Source organism: Arvicola amphibius, chromosome 8 (genome assembly GCF_903992535.2).
Source record: "Arvicola amphibius chromosome 8, mArvAmp1.2, whole genome shotgun sequence".
Taxonomy (NCBI): Eukaryota; Metazoa; Chordata; class Mammalia; order Rodentia; family Cricetidae; genus Arvicola; species Arvicola amphibius.
Genome location: NC_052054.1, coordinates 28,841,170 through 28,866,076, shown reverse-complemented (window position 1 = coordinate 28,866,076; position 24,907 = coordinate 28,841,170). Strand labels below are relative to the sequence as shown.

General features: G+C 43.0%; 1 protein-coding gene across 2 annotated transcripts in view; it reads left to right on the top strand.

Moving 5' to 3' along the window:
• The window catches only part of Pde7b (phosphodiesterase 7B), a 316,705-nt gene extending 292,276 nt beyond the window's left edge, over positions 1–24,429 (top strand). For both annotated transcript variants that reach the window (XM_038340282.1, XM_038340281.1), the window contains 5 exons: positions 1,493–1,584; positions 8,912–9,056; positions 11,609–11,705; positions 14,776–14,856; positions 20,897–24,429. In XM_038340282.1, the coding sequence (XP_038196210.1) occupies positions 1,493–1,584; positions 8,912–9,056; positions 11,609–11,705; positions 14,776–14,856; positions 20,897–21,111 (630 nt within the window). In that variant the 3' untranslated portion in view covers positions 21,112–24,429. The remainder of the gene's footprint in view (positions 1–1,492; positions 1,585–8,911; positions 9,057–11,608; positions 11,706–14,775; positions 14,857–20,896) is intronic.
• The last annotated feature ends 478 nt before the right edge of the window (positions 24,430–24,907 follow it).

The window sequence follows — 24,907 nt, the reverse complement described above, 5'->3', positions numbered from 1 at the left end:
TGTAAGCTGTACGATGATGCCCTTTCCTCCCAGTCACTTTGGCCACGGTCTTTATCGCAGTCAGGGATCAAACTATGGCAGCCAGTCTCTTTGCTTCGTCGCTTTCTTTTGTGAACTATGGTAAAATACACACCGTGAAATTTACCGTCTCAACCATTTTGGAATATGCGATTCCGTGGTATAGTAAGTACAATTATAATGGTATACAGCCATTGTCACCTGCATCACAGGAACAGCTTGCAAAATTCTATATCCATTAAAGTAAAAATTCCCCATCCTCCTGCACCCTCCCGCTTTTGGCAGGAAGCTGGATAGTTAAGAGGCCAGCCTGGGCTAGAGGTTAAGTTCAAAAACAGTCTGTACATTCTGTGGTTCTATTTCAGAAAAAACAAAAACAGGAAGAAAAAGAAAAACTTTAACACTAAGTTCAAGGGAGAAGCTAAACATAATAGATATTCCCCAGAAGTGAAATTGTCAGAATAACAAGTTAGCGACTATAGATTTCATTGCACAGACTTCACAGACTAAATGTCAGTATTCTGGTGATGAACGGGTCAAGATGTCTCCTTAACAGTGGTACTTAAACTTTAGTGCTCACTTTTTAAAAAAAAATGTCACTGGGGCTGCAGAGTTGGCTCAGCAGGTAAGAGCTCTTACCTGCTCTTGTGGAGGACACAAGTCGGATTCCTAGCACTCAAGTTCAGTGGCTTACAACCACCTGTAACTCAGCTCCAGGGGATCCAGTATCCTCTTCTGACCTCCAAGGGTACCTGAACTCATGTGGACATGGCTATAATTTATAAGAAAATCAATTTTTTTTTGTTTCTTTTTCGAGACAGGGTTTCCCTGTAGTTTCTAGAGCCTGTCCTGGAACTAGCTCTTGTAGACCAGGCTGGCCTCGAACTCAGAGATCCGCCTGCCTCTGCCTCCCGAGTGCTGGGATTAAAGGCGTGCGCCACCACCGCCCGGCAAGAAAATCATTTTTAAAAAGAAATACTACCCGTCTAATAATCAAAACAGTACTGAGTGGAACTGAGAAGTCTGAATGTGTTGCCAACGGCCATGGGAGTCGGTATAGAAAGTTCTTATCAGCTACGGTCAGCACCGTAGATTAGACCGGAAGTTGCGCACCTGTCTCTGCTCGGACAATCTTGGATAATGCAGAGCCCTGACACCATTGCCACCTCTTTAACTGTCTCACTTTGTTCTTCTACATGTAGTGTCCCCTAAGTGCGCTGTGGAAAGCAGGGACATGGGTTCGTGTTATTTGGAACAAAATTAGTCAACCTAGAGGGTGGGGGGAAGGACCCTGCAACTCCCAACCATCACTGTAGCCTGAGGGCAGTGCCGCGGCCCTTCTACTTAGGTCCTCGCTTCTGGTCAGACTCTGGCTGGAGAGAAAATACTGGCTGTCCCCCAAGGTGTGTTCGGCTGAGAAAGATCATTATCTACCTCCTGTCTCCTTTATAGCTTTCGTTTTCTTTCTTTCTAGAATATGTCCGTCCTGGAGAATCACCACTGGCGATCTACAATTGGCATGCTTCGGGAATCAAGGCTTCTTGCTCACTTGCCAAAGGAAATGACGTAAGTGCTACGGAGATGAAACAGACTGATGTGCACGCAATAAAGATAAGTCACGTTCTCCAGGGCAAGCCGGGGGGGCCCCTGTGGCAGTAGCAGGGAGCCAGCTGCTGGGATGTCTATCCTCCCTTGAGATTCCAGCAGGTGATTCAGCCTCAGGTGCTGCAAGCCAGAAACCAGAATTTCCCCGGGGCACTGGGAAAGGAGTTCAGAGGGTCTAAGACCTAAAATCCGGGGGTAAAGGGGAACAGAGAGCGCTCAGCTTTCACACTCTTCAGCCACAAGGCTTGACTCTGCCAAATTCCTGTCCCTTGTGTTAGCAAAACCGCCCTCCCGTTTAGATACAAAGAATAAATATTTGTCAAGAAAGAACAGAGGAATTCGCAAGCTAGATTAAGGACCCGTTCAGAACTGTGTGCTTTGTCATTGCCAGTCTCGAGGGAAAGTGGGAGTTAGAAACGCTAGGTTCTGTGTAACTCATGCCTATATTTCTAGCACTGTGGAAACTGAGGCAGGAAGCCCACTGTGAGTCTGAGGCTACAAAGAAAACTCCACTCCAAAAATAAACAAACAAATAAATAAATCAAAATAAACTAAATGAGTTTGTTAACCAAATTGACCTTAGCCATTTTATTTATTTACTTATTTACTTATTTTGGTCATTGATTTGTTTAATGTCTTTTTCTTTCTTTTTGTCTTCCCCCCTCCCAAGATAGGGTTTCTCTTTGTAGCCTCACGGTCAGAACGCTCTCTGTAGATCTGGCTGGCTTCGAACTCAAGAGATCCACCTGCCTCTGCTTCCCAAGCGCTGGAATTAAAGGTGTGCACCACCACGCCCAGCTGTCTTTTGCATTTTAAGCAGAAGATATTAATTTTCATAGTCAGCTGTTTGTCAGGCCTGAGCGAGTCTTCCTCATTTTCCTCATGGCCCCAATTTAGTCAATACACTGTTTTACAAACCACCACTAATTCTGACCTCTTTCACGAAAACGTACAGGACCCGAAGGAGTTAGGTGAGTTGTGAGAGTCGGAAGAGCATGCGGGAGCTAGGGTAGTGTGTATGCCATAGGACTGGTGCCACAGGCTTTCTCGGCCACAAGCCACCACCTGGAGACTTATTATTAGTTATATATGCTCAGCCCTATCTTAGGCTTGTCCCGCCAGCTCTTATAACTTAATTTAACCCGTTTCTCTTCATTTACTTTTTGCCTCAAGGCTTTTTGACCTTTCATTCTGTATGTCCTACTTTTCCTGCTTCTTCCATGTCTGGCTGGCTGGCAGTGCCTGGCTGGCTGGCCTCAAGTGTCTTTCTTTCTCCTTGTTCTCTGTTCTCGAGAGTCTAGATTTCTCCTGCTTATTCTCTCTGCCTGCCAGCTCCTCCTATCCCTATACTGCCTCGCTATTGGCTGTTCAGCTTTTTATTAGACCAATCACGTGCCTTCGACAGGCAAGGTAAAACAAATACAACACAACTTTACATAGTTAAGCAAATGCAGCATAAACAAATGTAACACACTGTTACACAGTTAAAGTAATAGTCCACAACCGACAGGTACTATGTCCTGGGCTGAGTGGTGTGGGTCATAGGACAGGCAGTATACTCTGGGCTTGTAAGCTTTTTTCCTGGACCTCTGACACCATTTCACACAGCTCTGGAATGTTCTGCTTGCAGAAGGAACTGAACTCTTAGTAACTTTTTAACCCTCTGGAAATAAAACCAGGCCAAAAGGAAAAAGAAAAGAAAGGAAGGAGGGAGGGCAGGAAAAGAATAAAGAATATAATGAGGGGTCAGGCAGTGGTGGCGCATGACTTTAATCCCAGCACTCAGGAGGCAGAAGCAGGCAGATCTCTGTGAGTTCAAGACCAGCCTGGTCTACAAAGCTAGTTCCAGGAGATGTTCCAAAGCTACAGAGAAACCCTGTTTTGAAAAACAAAACAAAACAAACAAACAACAACAACAAAAAGAATATAATGAGGGAAAAGTGGGAAGGAAGGAACAAAGGACCCAATATGGCCAGCCTTTTGCCAAAACAGCCCCACCAGTCCTTGCTGCTCCAGTTAGGGTCCTCAGACTCCCACTCATACCCACACGTTGCTATGAAAATGTCACTTATTTCTGTGCCACGGTGTCTTTGTGAGACACTGTGTTATCAAACATTGCCGCTGGAAGACTAATTATTACATAATAATAATTGTGAACAAACTTCACAATGAAAGTTATATTGTCTTTATTAGTTTTTCTATCCTCAAGGAAGGACTTTAGAGTTATTTTCCTGACCTTTGAAAGTCAGATATGTTAAATGCAGAAACAAAGGAAAGCTGAGAAAAGAACTCATTAGAACCATAATGAAGTTGTCATGTCTGAAGAACAAAGCAGCAGACAGAATACGAATAGGTTCATGTAGTTCAAAGAATTAAAACAAGAGTACTGGTGGCCCCATCCGCGAGGAATAGTCACGGGCAACCTAGCAGCTACGTTTCCTTTCAGTATTTTTTAGTACGATCATATTTTAATGAAATGTAAGACATATGCGCAGGTTTTGTAGCTTGTTCTTTTCAGGTTTTTGTTTTTTTGTTTTGGAGTTTGGTTTGGTTTGGTTTGGTTTTTGTGTGTGCCTGCTTCTCTGTATGCACCCCGTATACATTCAAGTCCTCTCGGGGGCCAGAAGATGGTGTACAAACTGCAGCTGGAGTTACAGGCACTTGTGAACCATCCAGTGTGGACGCTAGGAGCCAAACTCAGGTCCTCTGCTAGAGCAGCAAGGGTGCTTCACCACTGAGCTTTCTCCATCCTTCTTCTTAGATTAAGACAGGAGCTCACTCTCTAGCCCAGGCTGACTCACACTCATATCCGTTCTCTTGCCTCCGTCTCTCAAGTGATGAGATCACAGGCATTGGACACTACATCAGGCTTCTGGTTTCTACCCTAACGGTGTTTGTTTACTATAAAGGCTTTCTTCTACATCAGCCACTATATTACTTAAAGTTTCTGTGTTGACGCTTTCTCAATATCGTACCCAAGCAGATGCGTCTATTCACTATTGCTTGGAAACTAGGTGGTTTCTAAATTATCATTATAAATAACACTCTTTATAATAAAAGTATAATAAAAGGGCAACGTAAAACCACTGTCACATTGTATCTGAGGCTACATCAGCAGCCCTCAGTGAGTTTTCAGGTTCCCATCAGATGTCTGGATTCTATTTTTACTTGTACTTTGCTTCACTCTTGAAAATATTTGCTCACCTCTGTAGGTGCTGCCAAAAAGTCATAACATGGATAAGACACGGTTCTGAGGCGAGGGGTGTTTGTCCCTGGGAAAACAGGACTTGCCAATATATAGTAAAATAAAATAATCAAATCTTTCTTTAAGCTGAATGCCAGATGGCACAGAGCTCCGTGCATTCCATTTGAAAACGGGTATCATATTTGTCATCTGAACAACGAATTTCAGATATACCAAAATATTATTTTCCCAGAAACCTTAAAATCTAAAATGCATATATCCTTCCAAAACTGTGATACTCTGGATTTTAAAGATTGTTTTTGCGAGAAGCTATACTTAACCTGTGTTGCCACTGATAACAAAAGAATCTACCAACAAACTATCTTCCAAATTGAGCTGTATCTTTTTTATTATATTTTGAAATATTTGGAAGTTTTCACAAGTATGTGTGTGCACAGGCACACACACACACACACATAGCAAAAGCATGGAAGAGCTTCTCATTCAGTCACCATGAATCTTTTGCTCAAGCTGACGCTGAAACTTTTTATGTATTTATTGGCCACTGCTATTTATTTTAGAGCCCTTATTTTTGCTCGTTCCACATTTTTGTCACTGCTATTCAGTTGTGAGAACTCTATGTTATGTATAGTAACCTTCTTATACTAAATATTATTTGAAGTTCTTAATTTGTCTTTCAATTTGACTCACAAAACAATTCTAATGATAATGTTATAATTTTTACTATAAATTTAATGACTGCTCATATTTTTAAATGCATACAACATTGAAAAATATAAAGAAAAGGGGAATCAACCATAATTCTACTTTACATCTAACTTACTCTGTTACCATAGAGATCACACTTTACATTCATTGGATCTGTAGTGAGAAGCGGCGGGCTGCCACCCGCCGCCGGCTAGCTTTACACCCGAAATAATTACACGGAAACTGTATTCTTTTAAAACACTGCCTGGCCCATAGTTTCAGCCTCTTATTGGCTAATTCTCATATCTTCCTTTAACCCATATTTAGTAATCTGGGTAGCACCACGAGTTGTGGCTTACCAGGAGAGATCTTAACCTGTGTCCATCTCGGAGAGCAGCAGCATGGAGACTCACCACGCGACTGCCTGAAGCGTCTCTCCAACTCTACTTCCTTGTTCCCACAATTCTGTTCTGTCTACTCCACCTACCTAATTTTCTGTTCTTAAAGGGCCAAGGCAGTTTTCTTTATTAATTAACCAATGAAAGAAACATAGACAGATAACTCTCCTCCATCATTTCCCCTTTTTCTGTTTAAACAAAAAAGAAAGGCTTTAACATAGTAAAATTACATGTAACAAAACAGTTATCAAGCAAGAATTACAGTTACAATATTTAAATATATTTTATCTTTTATCATAACTAAGGAAAGCTATAACTATCTATTTATTCTTCAACTCCATCAAAGACTCCAGAAGGATATAATACTACCTAAGTAAACAAGAAGTAAGTAACTTTCAAACTCTATAAATGACAGAGACAACTCGCTGCCTGGACAGTCACCCAAAGTTCCTCTGTACCGTTGGGGCATCCATCTTCAGCCTTCAGGCCCATAGTGTCCAGCAGACTTTTTCATGAAGCAGGAAATTCCAAAGACAGTTCAGTCACTTTCTGCTGTGTCCTGCAGAACGTCTCGCAGACTCTTTCATGAATCAGGAACCCCGAAAGACCATCTCACCTTTAGGCAAGTTCAGCAGTCCTCTTTCTGTGGGTTCCTTGTGTCCAGTTTATGGAACAGTCCAGCCAAGAGCAGTTTCTTGCCCAAATGGCTAACAAACTCCATAAGTAGCCTCTTCGATGCCCATCTTCCTCTCGAAGTAGATTGGTGCTGCCAGGAGCAGACGTGTCTCATTGTCATGAAAAACCCTAAGTTATTAAAACATTAAATGCCATATTCTGCAGTCTTTGAAAGATATGAAGAATGCCTATCTGAAATATATCTATGCACATCTAGAAAATGACTAACATGACTACAAGCTTGACTATTATCAATGATTATCCATTAACAACCTATATTTCCTAATTATACATTACAGTTTTTAAAATGAACTACAATCACAATAGCTTAATCAAGATCAGAAATACATATACATATAACAAATTGACCTTAAAATCCATACCAATGCAAATTATTCATATCTATATCATCTCCCCCTTTAAATGTAAAAGAACATTCATAAACAATATTTGGGAATGTGGGCGCAGTTATTTCTCTCCAAACTGCTTCCTGCTGAGTGGGGGCGTTGTTATTTAGGTCTTTCATGGTATAACCTGTGTGCTAGGTTCCTCTCAGTTGGCAGTTGAGTGAAGTAATTTTTTGAAGATGTTCACAGCAACCTTTCAGGAGGGCGTGGTCTATCATACCATATTGGGATAGAAGCAATCCACAGAGTCTCGTCCTCTGTGAAAACAAAAGAAGAAACTCTTTTCCAAAGCATCATGTTCTTAGATCCAAATCCTGAAGTCATACCATTAAAATGTCCATTCTGGTCTAGACTGGCAGCCCATATAATGAAATGTCTCTCTGTATTTAGCTCCTTTACAGTCAAAAATTTCAAAGAAAACACAATAAAATACATAATCCAGACTCTCTGTGAATTTTCCATTTTTACGTGGCTTATTTTCACTCTATCACTTTACTTTATTCTGTCTCTTTAAAGACTTTACCCCTTTTTTAAGGCATTAACTTTATTCTCTATATTTTCTTTTTCTCTCTTTTAAGCCTACGTGAGCCATTTAAAGGCCTTCTATGTCTGAATATTTCCTATTGTGAATCTGTAATTTTTTACTATCCAGGAGCACTTCTTAAAAGGTTAACCACTTCTTAAAAACTTAAGTTGCACCAGGTAGAGGTAATACAGTACCTGTTTACAGCCAAGTCTAAACCTTAACTGCACTGTTATTGTGGTAATTACGACAGACCTGCCTGAGGTCAGCACAGTTTAGCATGGCGGAGCAGAGCCAAAGCCGCTCCTGCCTCAGTCATTTGGTGCCCCTGAGCCGCACACAGTTCCAGGCACACAGCAGTCCACATTGGAGCCGCACTCAGCAGTTTAATTCTGAGACTGAGGCAGTTTTCTTTATTAATTAACCAATGAAAGAAACATAGACAGATAACTCTCCTCCATCAATTGGATCCTCTTTCTTACGCAGTAAAACATAACATTTTTGCATATCAATAAATATACTACTTAACAGTTGTATAGCATGAATGCAACTGCTATAATCTCCTACTTGTGAATTATTTCTTCCCTAAGATGTTTTGTTATTATAAGCAACAAGGCAAGCATCTTTATATCACATACCTTCCTAGCCATATCCTTGTTAACATGTGAATATAAACTTGTACACAATCTTTAATCACCTCATTTCCATCATCAAATGATTTTTACGCTAATTTCTCAGTACCCCCAGACACACTGCACTAATTTATATCTTGTAAAGCAGAGATGAACACACACCATGGTGCAGCCATTTCACTCCTGGCTAAGAACCTGAGATCATCTTCTGCACCCGTGTAACTGGAAGCACAGAAGCATGGTTATTGGGCACTTTTGATAATAGTCAAAAACTGGAAGCAACTGAAGTGACCATCAAAAATGGATAGACGCATTAAAGTATCTATTATAATAGAATACAATATAATAATAAAAATTATGTACTAGAGCCTACCTGTCAACACGGATGAATTTCAAAACAAAATTTTAAGTCAAAAAGACAAGACGTGAGCCAGACATAGTGTTATAATGCATAGTGGCTTAATTCCAGCATTTGGGGCATGGAGGCAGAAATACCGTAAGTTCAAGGTCAGCCTCCCTACATAATAAGTTAAGGCCTTACCTTTGGTTTGGTTTTTGTGTGTGCCTGAGTCTCACTGTGCAGCTCTGGCATACCTCCTGTGTGTCAGAGGACAGAAGACTCATTCTCAGGCTGTGAGGGACCAGGGTGCTGTGTGATAAACAAATTACAGGCTAACATGGCAAGCCGTGCGACGACACTCACCATCCTCGTGGGACTGGCTGTGTGAGTGTGTGTTTCTCTTTTGTTCTTGTGGATGCAGACAGGATATTGAACAGCAGCTGGGCTCCCTGATCTTGGCCACAGACATCAACAGACAGAATGAGTTTCTCACCCGCTTGAAAGCCCACCTCCACAATAAAGACTTGAGACTGGAGAACGTACAAGACAGACACTTTATGCTTCAGGTAAGCAACAGAAGCCGTCAGCCTGGCCAAGTGGAAACACTTGGAGCTGCAATCGATGGTTTTAGCACATTTTGAGGAGGCGCTCTAATGCATGGTGAAGTTGGAGTGGTGACCTACTTTATTAAAAGCTTGGAAGGAGATGCAGCTGCTAAGTGTTTTCCAAGCATAAGCAAAATCAAGGTTTCAGAAAGTGGATGGAAAAAAATCTCATTTTTCCTTGCTTGGTAACTGCCTCATCACAAAGTAACCTGGTTGGAAGACTGCGCATATCAGTGCTTGGTTGCTTTTCGAGATGCCAATGGCCAAGGAAACTTGGGGAAGAAAACATGTCACGAGAGGTTTGATTACTATTTCAGAGGGTGAGTCCATGACAATTGTGGCAGGGAGCCTGGCAATGTGCATGCGCGTGGTGCTGGAACAGTCGCTGAGGGTTTACGTGTTGAGACGACAACAGGGATGCAGAGAGAGAGAAAGAGAGCCAACTGGGATTGTCCAAAAGCCCATCCCCAGTGGCACACTTCCTCCAACAAGGCCACACCTCCTACTCCTTCCCAAGCAATTCCACCACTGGAAAGCAAGCACTGAGATAGATGAGCCTATGGGGGCCGTTCTCATTCAAACCACCACAGCCTTGTATAGATAGCTCCTGCTATACAAAAGGGAAAAACAGTGCTAGGAGTCACATCCAAAAGGGGCAGCCTTGACCAAGAATGCTACAGAAAGGGCTCTACCCCGAGCTACCCATATCCCAACCGTTTACCATGCTCTGTGCCTTGACCGAAAGTTAATCAGTGTGACGCCTGTGCCACGGAAGGACTGCTTTTGTCATCTGAGAGGATACTATGCGAATCACAGTGCCACCAAACCCTGAAAAGCCCTTCGCTTTCCTTTACCCGAGGCCTGGCCAGATCGGCTTTGCCTTCTTTTTCCTATACCTAAGCTCTTGCTCAGGAGAGGTTTATGGTTTTTCAGCTACAAATATATACATTGAATTGAATCAAATGGTTGAATTGGATCAAGCCCAATCCTTTCTGCTTTACTCCATAAGAAGCCATTTATGATGCAAGAAGGGAGACATATTGGACCTCAGAACTAAAAGTTTGACCCAATATCCAAATCAGAGCCTTCCTTCTGCTTTTTCTCGTCTTCCTGTCCTTTTGGCATAGATGACTACATGCCTAGATGTGGACCCTGGCTTACCTAGACAGACCAACTACAACCAGAGACTGGACCATAGTCATTTTGTCCCAGGCTTTTCACGTTGTCTCTATCCAAAGTACTCCATCCATACCAGGAAATGCCCTGCTTCCAGCTGTAGGAATACACACACACACGCACACACACACATATACACACACACACACTTCTCTTTTTTATTCTAATAGATTTGCCTTTATTTTTTCCTTGTTTTTATTGAGCTATATATTTTTTCTCCCCCCCCCCACTTCTTTCTAAACCAGTATTCGCTTACCTAAGTGCTCAAAGGTTATTACCCTACTGCTCAAAGATGAGCCAGGGGTTGACTCAGACCAACTTGCAACTGAAATATTTGGCTCTGCATTGCAAAAGAAAGTCTTGCTAACTCAACAGAATCTTTAAAATCCTTAAAAGGACCTCTGCCCCTCACCTATGCCAACACATGCGCTGATGCCCCTGCTGACCAAAGAAAACAGCTGGGTTTATGGATTAGTGTCATCCAAGGCTCTCCCAGACCCAACACTCCTGTCCATTCCAATATAAGGAACTGGGTCACAAGCAATGAGCATTGCTAGTGAGCAGGTGTCCTAGCAGCGGTCTCTTAGTTGTTAGTCAGGAGAACCCACATGCCTGGGACTTCAAGGTGACTCCCCTAAGATCATCACTACTGACAAACCTGAGAGACACCTCAGATCCAGAGCCACGTATGGTAGCCCAAGAAGCCCTGACTTAGCCAGGCAAACACAGACTCCTGGGTTTAGCATGACTCCATGGGTTTAGTACTTTGGCTGGCAGCCTGAGCTTACTTACACTAACACCGACATATAAGCTCAAACACAACTTAAGAGATGTATGGAGAGTGTCCACTTAAGAGTGACTTCCAGATGATTGTACTTGAGTCTGGCCAGATCCCTGCAATGACCTGCCACACAGGGGTGGGACAACATATGGAACCAGACCAGGGCTTTCATTGGACTGCCCACCCCCAAGTCTTCTCCAGGAAGCTCTGTGCCCTTATACGGTGGCTCGCCTCCCTCGCTGCTATAAAATGGGAGCTCTGATGAAGGATTTTATGCAGTTGTGGATAACAGTTGTTTCCTGAGAAGGAACTTTACAGAATGCTGGGAAGGCCTTCTGTAAACAGGGTCTTGGAACCCCAGACAGACAGGCAGATCTCCTAGGCCCTTTGGCTTGGAGGTACATTTGCACCTGAGAAGGCATGCTGGGAAGGCGCTCTGTAAACAGGGCTTGGTACCGCGAGACAGGCAGGCAGGCCTCACAGGCCCTTCGGCCTGGGGTACATTTGCAGCTGAAGATGCCCTCTGACTTTCTCTCCCTGCCCTGTCTGTTCTCAGATCGCCTTGAAGTGTGCTGACATTTGCAATCCGTGCCGAATCTGGGAGATGAGCAAACAGTGGAGTGAAAGGGTCTGTGAAGAGTTCTACAGGCAAGGTTAGTAGATCCCACAGCCGAGGAGTTCTTTCCCCTTCTCATTTTGAACAATGATGCTAATATAACAGGAATGGCTAGCCTGTCATGACATTTGCTCTTTCATTAACTCCGATTATCCTAACCTTTTTCTGTAACTCTCTTGTGAACCATCCAACCCTTTCATGGGGAAGAAAAGTTTAAATAAATATCACTGACTGCAATGAAAGCAGGTAATAATAACAAGACACAATGCAATGAATGAAAGCAAGATACGCACACACAGTTATACACATACATATATGCGTGTATGTATGTATGATAGACAGTTCGATTTTTGTCCTGATCTTCCTTTTAATGAGCTGAGTACAGTCTAAAGGCTAAGCACTGTTTGGAGGTCAATGTCTTCCATCCTGAGAGAAGGATTTGGAGCCTTTTGTATGCCTTTTTCTCAGGTTCTTAAGGTTTCCAATGAAATAGCTCAAAGTTAGCCAAGAATTGAACTAAATCATTTGAATATAGTTTCAACAATAACAAATGTGGATATTTCTGTGAAAAGACAAATGGCCCTGAGGTAGGGCATAATTTTTCAAAGATCGCCTGCCTTCAGAAGGCAGGCAGTAAATTAGCAAGCAGAATCCCAACGTTGGGTGGGATGTAGACATTTAAACACAGCCTTGTTTCTTCAGGCTGGGTTTCAACATTCAGAATGTTTGTTCGGGCATCTGCAGTGCCCTCATGCTAGTGACAGGATCAGGTTTAAGAGGCTGGGAACAAATAAAGCTTAAAGTGTCCCACATACCAGCTCGTCAGGGAGGTCAAACAGCAGCAGTGAGCCTTTGGAAAAATGTCCACTGAGAGATGTGTCAATGGCATCGTGATGGTTCTGAAGACAGAAGACAAAGGAGGGATGAGTTCAACACGAGGCCAGAAGGGTTTGCTCGCTGACAGTCTGGGAGCGAAAGTGCTTGTGGAACTCTTATGACAAGCGTTCAGCATGAGTCATTGGAAGTTCAAAACTCAGTTCTGGTTGACCGAGACATAAAGTCTCCACTGAGGTCAGAACAAAAGGGAGCACGATGAAGCTGGAGCAGAGAGCTTTCAGAGTAAGTAGGGTGTGATTCACGGTGTGATGCGTAAATTATTGAAACAGCAGCAGGAGAGGAGGTGGGGGGCTACAGTGTTGAACATCAAGGTTCTTCTCTGCCCTGCTTGCTTTTAATTCCGTCACGTGCTCCAGTTGGTGTCAGTTGTGGTTCAACCCTTTAACTTGCTAATCTGACACTTTACTTAGATGCTAAGCAACTTGGGGCAAGGGTCACATCACTTGGGCAGACATGGAGTTCCGAATCAAAGCTGTTGACTAAGAGGAACTCATGGCACCAAGCAATAAGGTGACCTATAATATTTATAGGCAAAAACTGGCCCTAGTTAGATCTGTGTATGCAGCACAATAATATGGAAAGACCTGGAATGCTTGTCTCTGCCATCGCTATGGAGGACCTTTCACACATGCTGGATATCCCGTGGCAGACAAAGGAACTGAGGAACAGACCAGCTCATAGCCAGATCCAGCTAACAGCCTTGCAATCCAGTAGAAGTCCTTTTTGTTTTGAGAAAGCTGCATTCTGCACACCCAAATAATCTTCATTCCATGTCGAATATTCTTTTAACTTTATAGTTTCCATCATCTTAACTGATCCTATTCTGGATTTCAGTGAGGGGTTTGGACTCATGCCAACTCATCTCACCCTGCCCCTGGCAGTCAGGCTTCTACCAACATTTCTGGATGATTGTCTCTTTTTGCTGTTGCTGTCACTGTGTTGTTGTTGTTGCTGCTGCTATTTTGAGATGGGGTCTTGATATGTAACAGAGGTTGATCTCCAAATCACAACCCGTTTGCCTCAGGTTCTAGAATGTGGGCGTTGTGAGCATGGGCCACTATACCCAGATAGGACAAACATCATGGCTATAACACATCGTTAAACAAAGAAAAATCCTTTAAATTCAGGTTTCAGATACAGGGGAGAGGAAAATGGTAGCCTATGAATTAGGAAAATGTCAGATCCTCAGAACAACAAACATTAAGAAGGTAGAATTTCTTTACATAAGTTGTGAATATGGATTGAGATCTCTACAATTAACCTAGTCTTTCAACAAGGTTTTATTGAGCATCTACCTCTAGCTTTGTCTAATTGTCAGTAAAATTTACTTTTATATAAATAATTCCACATAGGGGATGTTACAGTAGCCACAAAGGAATATAGCTATTTTACAGTGTCTACCTCCCAAATGCTAATCAGCAACATTTCTGGAGAAAAGAGACTGTTTGCTTTTTCTTTTTCTACCTTGTGCATTGGTTAGTAGAATTCCCGAAGAATACAAGTGGTTCATACTTGTCTGTTAAGTAAGAGAAGGACTAAACCAATCTCACGGGAAGACATGCAATACAACGGTAGAGACCTATCATGGGAGGGCCACTGCTGACAATGGTGGGATTGAGCTGGGTTTTGAAGGCCAGGCGCTGCACTCCACTTTCTAATATGCTATCTCTGAGGCTCATGTGGCAAGCTAAATTTTAATTAGTTATCATGTAAAAAGAAATTAAAATTTTAGTTCCTAGTGTGTTGAACACACGTCAAGGAGTTTGCAGAATGGACTAGGCAGAAAGCATTTCCATCTATGGAAATGGCGAGGGCATCTGCCACCAAGCCTGACAATGCAAGTTTGAGCCCCACACTTGACATGGTGAAAGGAGAGAGTCTCTACCTAATGGTTGTGCCCCACCTTCTCCACTCATGCGCGCGCACACACACACACACACACACACACACACACACAAAGAGAGAGAGAGAGACAGAGTAAATAGATACAATTTTAAAAATTTTGTCTCACTCTCAGAATACACTGCTCAAATGAGCCATTGTTAGTGGTCATTGATACCCTTGGTTTTTACCTTTTTTAGACAAGCTCGAAGAGCCAGGGGTCCTAAAGGGTTCATGGTGATTCCAAGGGAAGAAACAGTAGCCCTCAGAATAAGTTCCTCTAACATCCTATGAATCTGAATTGCCATGGGTTTCTTCTTTCTTCTTAGGTGACCTTGAGCAGAAATTTGAACTGGAAATCAGTCCTCTTTGTAATCAACAGAAAGACTCAATCCCTAGCATACAAATCGGTGAGTTGAAATCTGTTTGTTTTTTTTTTTAATGCACCTCTACTAGGAGTCACAAAATCATAAAAATAATCATAACGACAACAACAACCACGACAGCACAGCCTTCCAGAGATCTAAATGGCTGGACCAAGCGAAGACTTTAATCGTGACTGATCTCTTAGATAATCCTCAGTTGAGAAATTAGAACAATTAAGGTATGGACTTGTTACAGACCCTTAACTAACTTAATACTAAGTTACAGTATTACTTTGTGATTTAGGATAGAATAAGAATCAAGAGAAGCCCTATAGTACATAGCTATAATACAAGCACTTGGGATGATGAACCATTAAGATCATAAATTCAAATCCAGTATAGACTAGTAGCAAATTCAAAGCCAGACTGATCCAAGAGCTCAGAAGGTGACCCAGAGGTATAGCCCTTCCATGCAATGTGCAAGGCCATGAACCCACCCCTAGCACTACAAAAAGAAGAGAATCTATTGGCTGGAGCAATGGCTTGGTAGGCAAAGTGTTTGCTAAGCAAACTCCAGACTCACCAAAAGATCCTGTCTCAAAAGATATGGAGGAGTGGGTGGGGAAATGGCTCTGTCAGTATGCCTGCCTCACAGGTACACAAGCATGAAGACCTAAGTTCAGATTCCCAGAGCCTACATAAGAAGCCAGGCACAGAAGCCTGCACAGGGGAGTATCAAAAACAAAGCGATCCCTGAAGCTCATTGGTCAGTCATCCTAGATGAATTAATGAGCTTCAGGTTGGATAAGAGACCTTGTCTCAAAAAATGGATAAATGGCTCAGGAGTGAAGAACATGTGACTGCTCTTGCAGAGGACCCGAGTTTGGTTGTTAGCAGACATGTCCAGTGGCTCTCAACTACCTCTGTGAACACATGCACTCATGTGTTAATACCTAAATACAGACACACACACATACATGTAAATTAAAATAAAACATATGTTTTTAAATTTTTTTAAAGAATAATTTAAAAAATAAAGGTGAAGGGCAATCTTGGAGAAACACCCAATTTACCTCTGGCTTCCACATACACACATGCACAAACACGCATGTGTGTATAAATGTACGTGTGCACATATGTGTATACACATATGTACATGTGCACATAAATATGCACATGTAAACGCACGTACACATGCATATATGCATGCATGTATGCGCACAAATATACGCATGCATCCACACAAATGCAAACACATGCACACACACATGCACATGAATGCAAAACACATGTACAGACATTCACATGCGGGAGAACACATGCACACGTGCAAGCACATACATGTGCACACATGTGCATGCACAAATAAACAATAGTAATAAAAGAGAGAGCAGCTGATAAAGACAACCATCTTTGACTTCTGGCTTCCAACTGCATGCACAGATACCTGTGTACCCACATGCACATGAGAACACACCACATATACAAAGAATAGATTCTAAACCAAATTGAATTTGCCATTCACAATCTCTTCAGGGTATCCTTCCCTGAAGTTAAGTACCTTAGTACCCTTTCAGTGTGGGTCCTTAACCTTTATCCACAATTACTTCCAAGGGCCTGGTGCCTAGGCCTGAGATCCTAGAGCCCTGCTGTCCCCTTGTGGCCAGATGTCAGCATGTCTTCTCTCTCTACATATTTCAGTCATGTTCTCACAAACCGTACTCCCTTTCAAGTGTCAGTTGTGGTAATCTGTTCAAGTATGTTCGCATTGCATTCAGAATGTTTATTACTTCATCTAATCTCATTACACATAAGATCTTCACGCAGATCAAGTGAGCAAAATTTTACTTTCCTCACTTTAGGGAAGAAATATTTTTCCTCTACATTTTAAATCCCTAATTCCATCCCTATGTAAAGCTAGCCTTTCTTCCGGGAGTACTTCCATCGAAACCAAACAAAACTTCAACTCCTTTCCTTACCAAACTCCATCCTTGACATCTAGCTGTTCGCGGCTTTGCACCTTTTCCCACAGACTCCACAGAGGCCTTCGCATCCATAGGGTTGCGAGTCTCCAAGCTCAGTGCCTCGGCATTGGGAAGGGGCATCTGCAAAGACCAACTGAAGAAGAAAGTAAGAGCATGGAGGAAAGCAGAGAGAGAGAGAGAGAGAGAGAGAGAGAGAGGACACACCAAGAGCAAAGGGCAACTCAGAAACCAACAACAGAGACACAACCTCAGGTTTCTTGAGTCCAGCCCTGCTTTGTGATTTAGTTAGGAGGTTTTATAGGTATGTTTCCTAATTCTGAGACTCCCTATATTAAACTCTGGATAGAAAGACTCTTGCCAGGTTACCGTTTATAACACGTAGAGTCGTGCATTTCCCAAGTAAAAACCTTTACACTATTAAGCATACAGCCTAGATCTGAAGGACAGGTCTGATTTCAGAGGTCTGTCCTGCTGGTGTCATGAGAACAAACATACATGTACTTTGTCTCATCGTATGTCCTGGTTTTCAGCCTAGTAATATGTGGTTGCCATAGATACTGCCTCTAAAATGGAATGGGTACTGAATGAAAAGGGTCCTATGACTACTACATCAGAATAACAATAAGAAAGAGAAAGGGAAGATGCGTATAAAACAACACTCCGTTCATAAATCTTTCCCTGCTACACAGGGAAAGCAAAGCTCTGGCAAGTTCAGGTCGGGAAGTGTGACAAGGTAAGTCAGGCTAAATTGGGAAAATGATGAAGAGATAAAGGAGGCAAATGGATGTTGCCAGTTCTGGTCCACACCCACATACCCCTTCTCCACGGGACCCTATACAATGTAGCTAGTTTTCTGTCTTGCCCCCTCCCCCACTTAAGTGTCTGTTCTCATATTCTTGTTGTTGTTGTCCGTGGCTATTGTGTTGACTAATAGAAAAGAAACCTGTAGTTTTCTTTAGTTTTGATAATTCCATACATGTATGCGATGAAATATGATCATATCTACCCCTTATATCTCCCTCCATAGCCCCCCATCACAAACATACCAACTTCATGTCTTTTTTTATGAGCCAAGTTCAAATAGAGCTGCCCATATGTGCATGGATGTGGAGCCATTCACCAGAGCCTGGGAAACCCATCAGTGGTTGTATCCTTAATAAAAAAAAAAGATTCTCCCTGTCCCAGTAACTATCCACTGCCAAAAGCAACTCAGTATTAGTAGGACCTAAAGATCATCTATCCCATCTCTGCATAGATTTTTACCTGATTTGACTTTGTATAGGTCTTGTGTGGGTATCCATGGCTGCTGAGTTTATAATTTGTGGTAGCCAAGTCATGGCCAGAGGATGGCATCTCCCAGTATCTCCCAGAATCTCCCAGCAACCTCCCATTCTCTGAGTCTTCCATTCTTTTTGTCTCCTATCCCACAATGCTTCCTAGGCCTTTGGGGGTGAGAGAGTGGGATAATAAGATATCTCTCTCATTTAATATTGAATACTCAGTCTCTCATTCTTAGCACCCTGACTAATTGTGTCTTTCTCCACCAACTGCTATCCACTGCAGAAGGAAAGCTTCTCTCACCAAGGTCGAGAGCAGCCCAGACCTACGGGGATAAACACAAATATTTAGAAGACAGTTTGATGCATGAACATTTAACAAAGCAGTATGTTCTACCCTAGGGCCTGTGGCCTCTGTAGCCATGAGCTTTTGATTAGGGTTGCAATGCCAGACAAGAAATTCTTTCCTGTGGAACAGGCCTCAAATCCAATCAGAAAGCAGTTAGGTAACTCGTAACATTCATGCCACGGGTGTGCTGGAAGGCACATCTTGTCCGGCAGGTCAACATCTCAGCACACAGGGACAAGCACTGGGTTAAAAGACATCCGTCTCCTCTCTCCAAAGCAGCCTGCATAATACCTTCTGGCACACTGAAAGCTGGCCATCAAGGAGGAAGTTTCCGAGTTAGTTTGAGATTTCTCAATATCCTCCAACCAAATTGTGTGGTATCTTCAGCAATAGAGTCTTAACCATATAATTGTGGTGGGTAACCTGAGCAATGGCAATAACCTACAGGGTTTCAGAGACCCCCTGGGTCATAGGTCAGTACAAAATTGCCTTATACTGCAATTTTCATTTAATAACCCATGTCTTCTGAGAGAGGCCGTGCCCAACCGTGCAAGGCAATTCCATTCCAGCTCTCTCTCTCTTTATTTTTTTAAAGTTGTATTTTGAAATTAGACGGTTAACAAATGGGTTTCCATGAGACTTTTTCATACACCATTTAGTTCTGGTTAAGCCATCCACTATCCCCTTTCTTTGCTCCCTCTCCCCGGGAGACAGCTCAGTGGTGAAAGTGTGAATAGAGCAAGCTCTACCTCTCTCTCTCCCACCCCAACCCAAAATGATACATTCCCGAGTGCCAGTCTTAGGGTTGCTTTTCTGCGGAAGTAGTTCATATTTGCCCCAAAGGACGGAGCACTTGCCTCCCCTTCTCAGACACTTCTTCACTCCTCCCCTCCTTCTTCCATCATTTTTGAAAGATAGGAAATCAAACTCACCTCTGAATTTTAGAATTTATAGGAGGACAAAAAGAAAAAAAAAAGGTTTCCTTCAACCTGCCATATAAAGCCACCATCCCTCCCTACCCCACGCACCACACCAGAAGGTACAGTAAGCTCGTCCCTGGAGGAGTGAGATTGGCGGCAACTGAGGGGGCAGCCCCTCGAGCCCTTCTGAGGCTTACTCCAACTTTAAAAATCACTTGTCTAGCTAGAGCAAAAAGCCTTCACAGAAGATCAGCACAAATCAGCGGTAACTCCACGGTAACGTCACAGATCAGAGGTAATTCCACGGTAGCGTCAGGGGGAAATGAGTTGAATATTTTTTTTTAATGTTAGATCTGTAACTGTTCTCTTAGGAAGTGGCACTTTCTAAAATTCATACTTTGACTTTGAGAAGGCTATCATTTTCCAGTTTTTTCAAAAATAAGTCAGATATCTAAATTCAAGAGTAGCAAGTACTTATGGTTCATGTACTTATAAAGTGTCAGTTTCTGGAAAAATTATTACACACAAAAACATTTGCCATTTTCTTCATGTTTCCATGTCAATGAAGTACAAGCAAACCTAAATAAATCCAAGTTTATGGTAATTCCAAATATTCCACAATCTACAGAAAGTTATCTTTGTTTAAGAGATCATGCTTAATGTGGAAAACACATTAAGAAGAAGGCAGGATTAGACCATGATGAGTGTTTGAAGATGAAAAGAACTTTATCTGGACATGAGTGTAGAATCCGGTATCCTCAGCACTCTGGAGACAGAGATGGCAGGGTCGAGATAGTTCATTATGCCAGCCAAGGCCGCATAATGAGACCCTGTCGGGCAGGGGCTTTGACGGAGCTAGGAAGTCTAACATCAAACAGTCATCCGCATTCACTAAAGCAGGATGGCTTTTTGCAGCTAAAACTCTCTATGTGCCCGTTGTAGAGCATTTACCTCGTATGTGCCAAGTTGTGGGTTTAATCCTAGCTAGCACTGCTTTTTTAAAAAGTCTGCGTTGACAATGTACATTTAGAGATGGGTGTGCTGGCACATGCCTATAATCTCTGCACCCCATAGGCCGAGGCAAGAGGCCAGCCTAGGCTATAAAAAAATAAAATAAAAATAAAAACAAAACACCACACATACTGGTGTCATTGAAGGCAAGACAATACAATAAAAATAATAATCTCAAAAAAAAGTATCCCACTAGGTAACCAGAGTGAATTATGACCTATATCCCTGATGTCCTCAGCCATATATTTTCTCCCCTAACAGCTAGCGTTCATTACTTAAGGCAGGCGTTTTAACCATTTCACTGGTGTTACACCATTTACAAGAATGCTGCAGGGTTGGTTAGTACTCAGTTCCTTTTCCCAAATGTGGAGCCTGAAGTGTGAATGTTTAAGCAGGAGCCACTAAAGGTCTCTATAGGTAGTGGCCCTGTCGTGTTTACCCACCTGTCCTTGGCAGAGGGCCCTGTGGGTCTCTGTCGTGTTTGTGAAGGAAGTGGGCCTGATCCCCGTGCGATGACCTCGCCTGTGACCTTGCATGTTGCAGGTTTCATGACTTACATCGTGGAGCCGCTCTTCCGCGAGTGGGCCCGGTTCACCGGGAACAGCACCCTGTCGGAGAACATGCTAAGCCATCTGGCTCACAACAAAGCCCAGTGGAAGATCCTGCTGTCCAAGCAGCACAGACGCAGGGGCAGCGGCCAGGACTCTGCGGCCCCCACCTCTGAAACCCTGGAGCAGACGGAAGGCGCCACGCCCTAAGGCAGCGGGGTCTGCAGGAGCAAGGCCATCTGACGGCCCTCGCCACAAACCCACCACTCTGGGCTTCGAATGCCACCCGCCTGCCACTTACCGCCTCCCTTCGTTGATCCAAGTGTACAGAAGCCATTGTCACCTCAGCATTAGCTGCCGAAATGAGCGGCCTCGTCCTGTCCCTGGAGCTGATCCTCGGGGCGGCTGTCCCAACTGAAAAGACGGAGTAAGAAAGAGGTGCTTCTGCCATGTCCCGCTCTGGCCCTTGGTCACACCGACTGGCAGCAGCTCCTGCGTCCAGAGCATTTTAGGGTTCGCCATCTAACCGCTGACCTGCATGACAACACCAGCATACTTGGAACTGCAAGACTGGTCTTCGTGCCAGAGCACAAACGAGAGTGTGAGAGAAAGTACCTTCTATTTTAATAATAATTATTATTATAAAATAATAATGAATCTTTTTAACTTTTCTATTTCATGCACCAGGCAATGGGTCTAAATCTTTGGACTAAGATTACTCAGTGTACCCAAACCTGAAGAGGGGGTTCATTGTTTTGCTATTGACTCTTTGCCACTTTTAGTCAGAGATTTGGCATCTTTGCGATTTACAAAACCCCATGTTTCCCCTCCCGGCTGGAAGAAGGTGCTGTACAGTTCATTCCTGTGCACCTCCGGCCAATCTATCTTTTACGGATTCAGTGACCTGTTTATATTCACACGTGTACATTTTCTGTAAATACCAAACGCTACTGATTCCCATGCCAAAAAATACACGAGTATTATGGGATTGCTACCTGTATAAACAATGGCACTGTGAACAGAATACTGTTAGTTTTAATACAAGAGAATGCATTTGTAAATATGGTATAGAGTTTATTAATATACTGTTGTTCGCAGATAAAGGCCTTAACTTTAAACATCTTTCCTCTTCCCAAAGCTGCCCAACTAAATCTTTAGGGACGTCTTTCTGAACTGCCTGCCCCAATCACCATCTCTCTGCTCTCCTGCTAAGGTCACAAGCCTAAACTGAGTATCGTCTTGGAGGGGACTTTTTGGGGGGGAAACTTCTCGTGCATTCCTCTTGAGACCGTAGTTTTTAGTCTATGGCACCAAGTATGGTTTCCTCAGAATAATGACACTCTTTCTGCAAGATGGAGGTCGTTTTCCAGTGCAGCAATCTTGCACACTGTTTTAGCGAGCCGGCCGATAACCTTGTGATTATGTGCCTCCTGTTAGAGAACACGGGGTGCATCAACCTCACAGGAGACATAGCAGGTCTCAAAAGCCTCCTATGACCCTGCCATCTAACCATCAGGGAACTCCCTGCTCCCACGCCACACATTTCTCTGTTATGGCTACAATACCAAAGTCCCTTTGGTCCGTGGTTGGTTGGTGTGCATTTCTTTGGTGTTGATAGTAACTGGAGATTTCCTTTTTTTCTATAGCTTCATGTGAACAACTGCCCAACTATTTAGCTGAATTTCACATTGTTTAAGGAAAGACGCTATTTCAGTTTTATTAGAGACTTTACCCTCCTAGCAGGTCTTTGTGGTTCGTTAGGCTGTAACCAGCAGAGTCAGCTTGGGATGCTGTTGCCACTCTTCTGAGGCCCTTGGCTGTAAAATCCAGTGGCTCGGCAACCTTACTCAGTCAAACTCTGAGCGTTGAGCCTTTTCTCTATGAGTTCTAGCATAACTAATGTTAGACGGAAGCTACCAGTGCCCCCTTTCTCTTTACCGAACGTGGAGCGAGAGAGGGAACATGTTGGCCGTGAGGAAGCCACTTCTCAAGCTGATAGAGACAGCTAGCTCTCATTTCCTACGTGTAACTGATGTGGGTCTGTTTCTCCTGACAATACAAGTGAATTGTTAGAAGCTTGACTGGCCTGGAATATGTTCTTGCAGAGAGATTGGGACTTGCAGATTTAAGGTTTTGGAGGGAATTGGAAAGTTGGATATATTTTTCATTGAAGTAGGCAAGGTTTGTCAGAAGGGGCGGGCGCTAAGGAAGGTATGAAGGACTTAGGAAATGGGTGGAGGATGGGCTGAAATTCCTGATAAGGGTGAGGAGGAAGGCCGTGGAAATGTAACACTAACTTTCGTTTTCTGTAGCAGCTGTGAACTGACATATGTTTCTTTATTGCTATGGTATTCTGAGGGTCTGAGCTTAAGCAAGGCCTCAAACAAGATGGATGAATGGATGGATTCTTGCTTCAAACCCTCTCTTGGGAGGGCGGGGCTATAGTAGTCTGGCTTTACATATGTGAGGTCATAGAAAAGAAATCAGTTGCTCAGGATGACAAAATAAAAATAGTAAAGAAAACATTGTTTTTAGCCAATGAAATCTCTCCCTGGAGTTGATTATATTGTGAGTTAATTAGGATGGGGCACTTTTAGTAGTTCCAGGTTTATAGGGGAAGGGTTTTCACATTACAGCCGAGTCCTAATAAGGACTTAACAAATAAAACTACCAAATATCTAATGGTTATAAGACACGAATCTAATGAAAATCCGAAGTAAAGGGGGGCATGCCGCATACATAGATGCACCTTCCTTTTTCTGCCATCTACAAACCTGAGCTCCTTATTTGTTGGCAAAAATTAACTGTGAAAACTCTTCCTTTTCCTGCCTGCTAATGGCTCTCAGAAGAATTTAATACAAGTTGTCCAAGTAGTAGTGGAGACACGGCTCTTGATTCGTGGATCACTAGAGCTTTGAAGTCTCAACCTGTGAGTCCACCTAATTCATGTTTAATTCCTTCGTTGCTTGGAAATGAAGGCCTCAAAGAACTGCTTTAGCAAGCCAAAGTCAAGATCTGAGAGAGAGAGAGAGAGAGAGAGAGAGAGAGAGAGAGAGAGAGAGAGAGAGAGAGAGTACATCACTGTCGGACATGATAATCAGAGCCTACTTTTCTTTGCAGTCATTGAATAAGCAGTCAGACCTGATACGTGGAACCCCTCCAACCCATAGTTCCCTGTTAGGTTAAGTAAAACCTAGCATTTCTCTGTCTCCCCTCACCGCTTACAGCGTCCCACGAAGAGCCTGGGAGCACATCCGCAACCCCGTCTTCAGATCCCTCTAAAACACAGCTTGGTGACCTTTTGTGTTGAATCAGATATGCTCACTGACTTTGATGTGGTTATGAGCTTGTATCTCACTGTACTCCTCATGCCTTGTTCTTTTAAGAGCCCATAAAATTGTGTCATCTTGTGTACACATGTAAAGTTTAAAAAAAAACTTGTGAGTTTTGCTCAAAATGTGACCGAAATATTCATTGGCATGTCTATCCAGATGAACACTTAAAAATAAAGATCGTTTCTTTAAACTATCACAGTATAAAAATATCCTGATTCTCCCCTGATTGACACGGCACCAGTCTACCAAATGAGGATGGTCCTGTTGAGCAATGTTCAAAGTGCACGGTGGTAAACATGGTCTGTGTAACTCCTTCCTCCAGGGCTGCAGAAACGTCTGGAAAGAGACATCACTTACTCATCTAGCACCAAGTGAGGGAAACAGGCCACATTTAGGCTCTACGTTTTGCCAGAATCCTCTATTTTTCTGACATTCTCACATTTCTCAGGCACACATATGAATGAGGATTAAAAACTACCATTATATAGTCCCCATACCCATTTTATTAAGATTGCTATTCAGAATCCCACTGATTGCTGAACGGCTCCCCATATGAAAGCGAAGTTACTTTTCAATCGCGGATGCCTACAGCATAGTCAAGACCAAAAGAGACAGCACAGTGACATCCCAAGTGAAGGTCAGACATGACCCGGGCAAGCCCAGAAATCCGG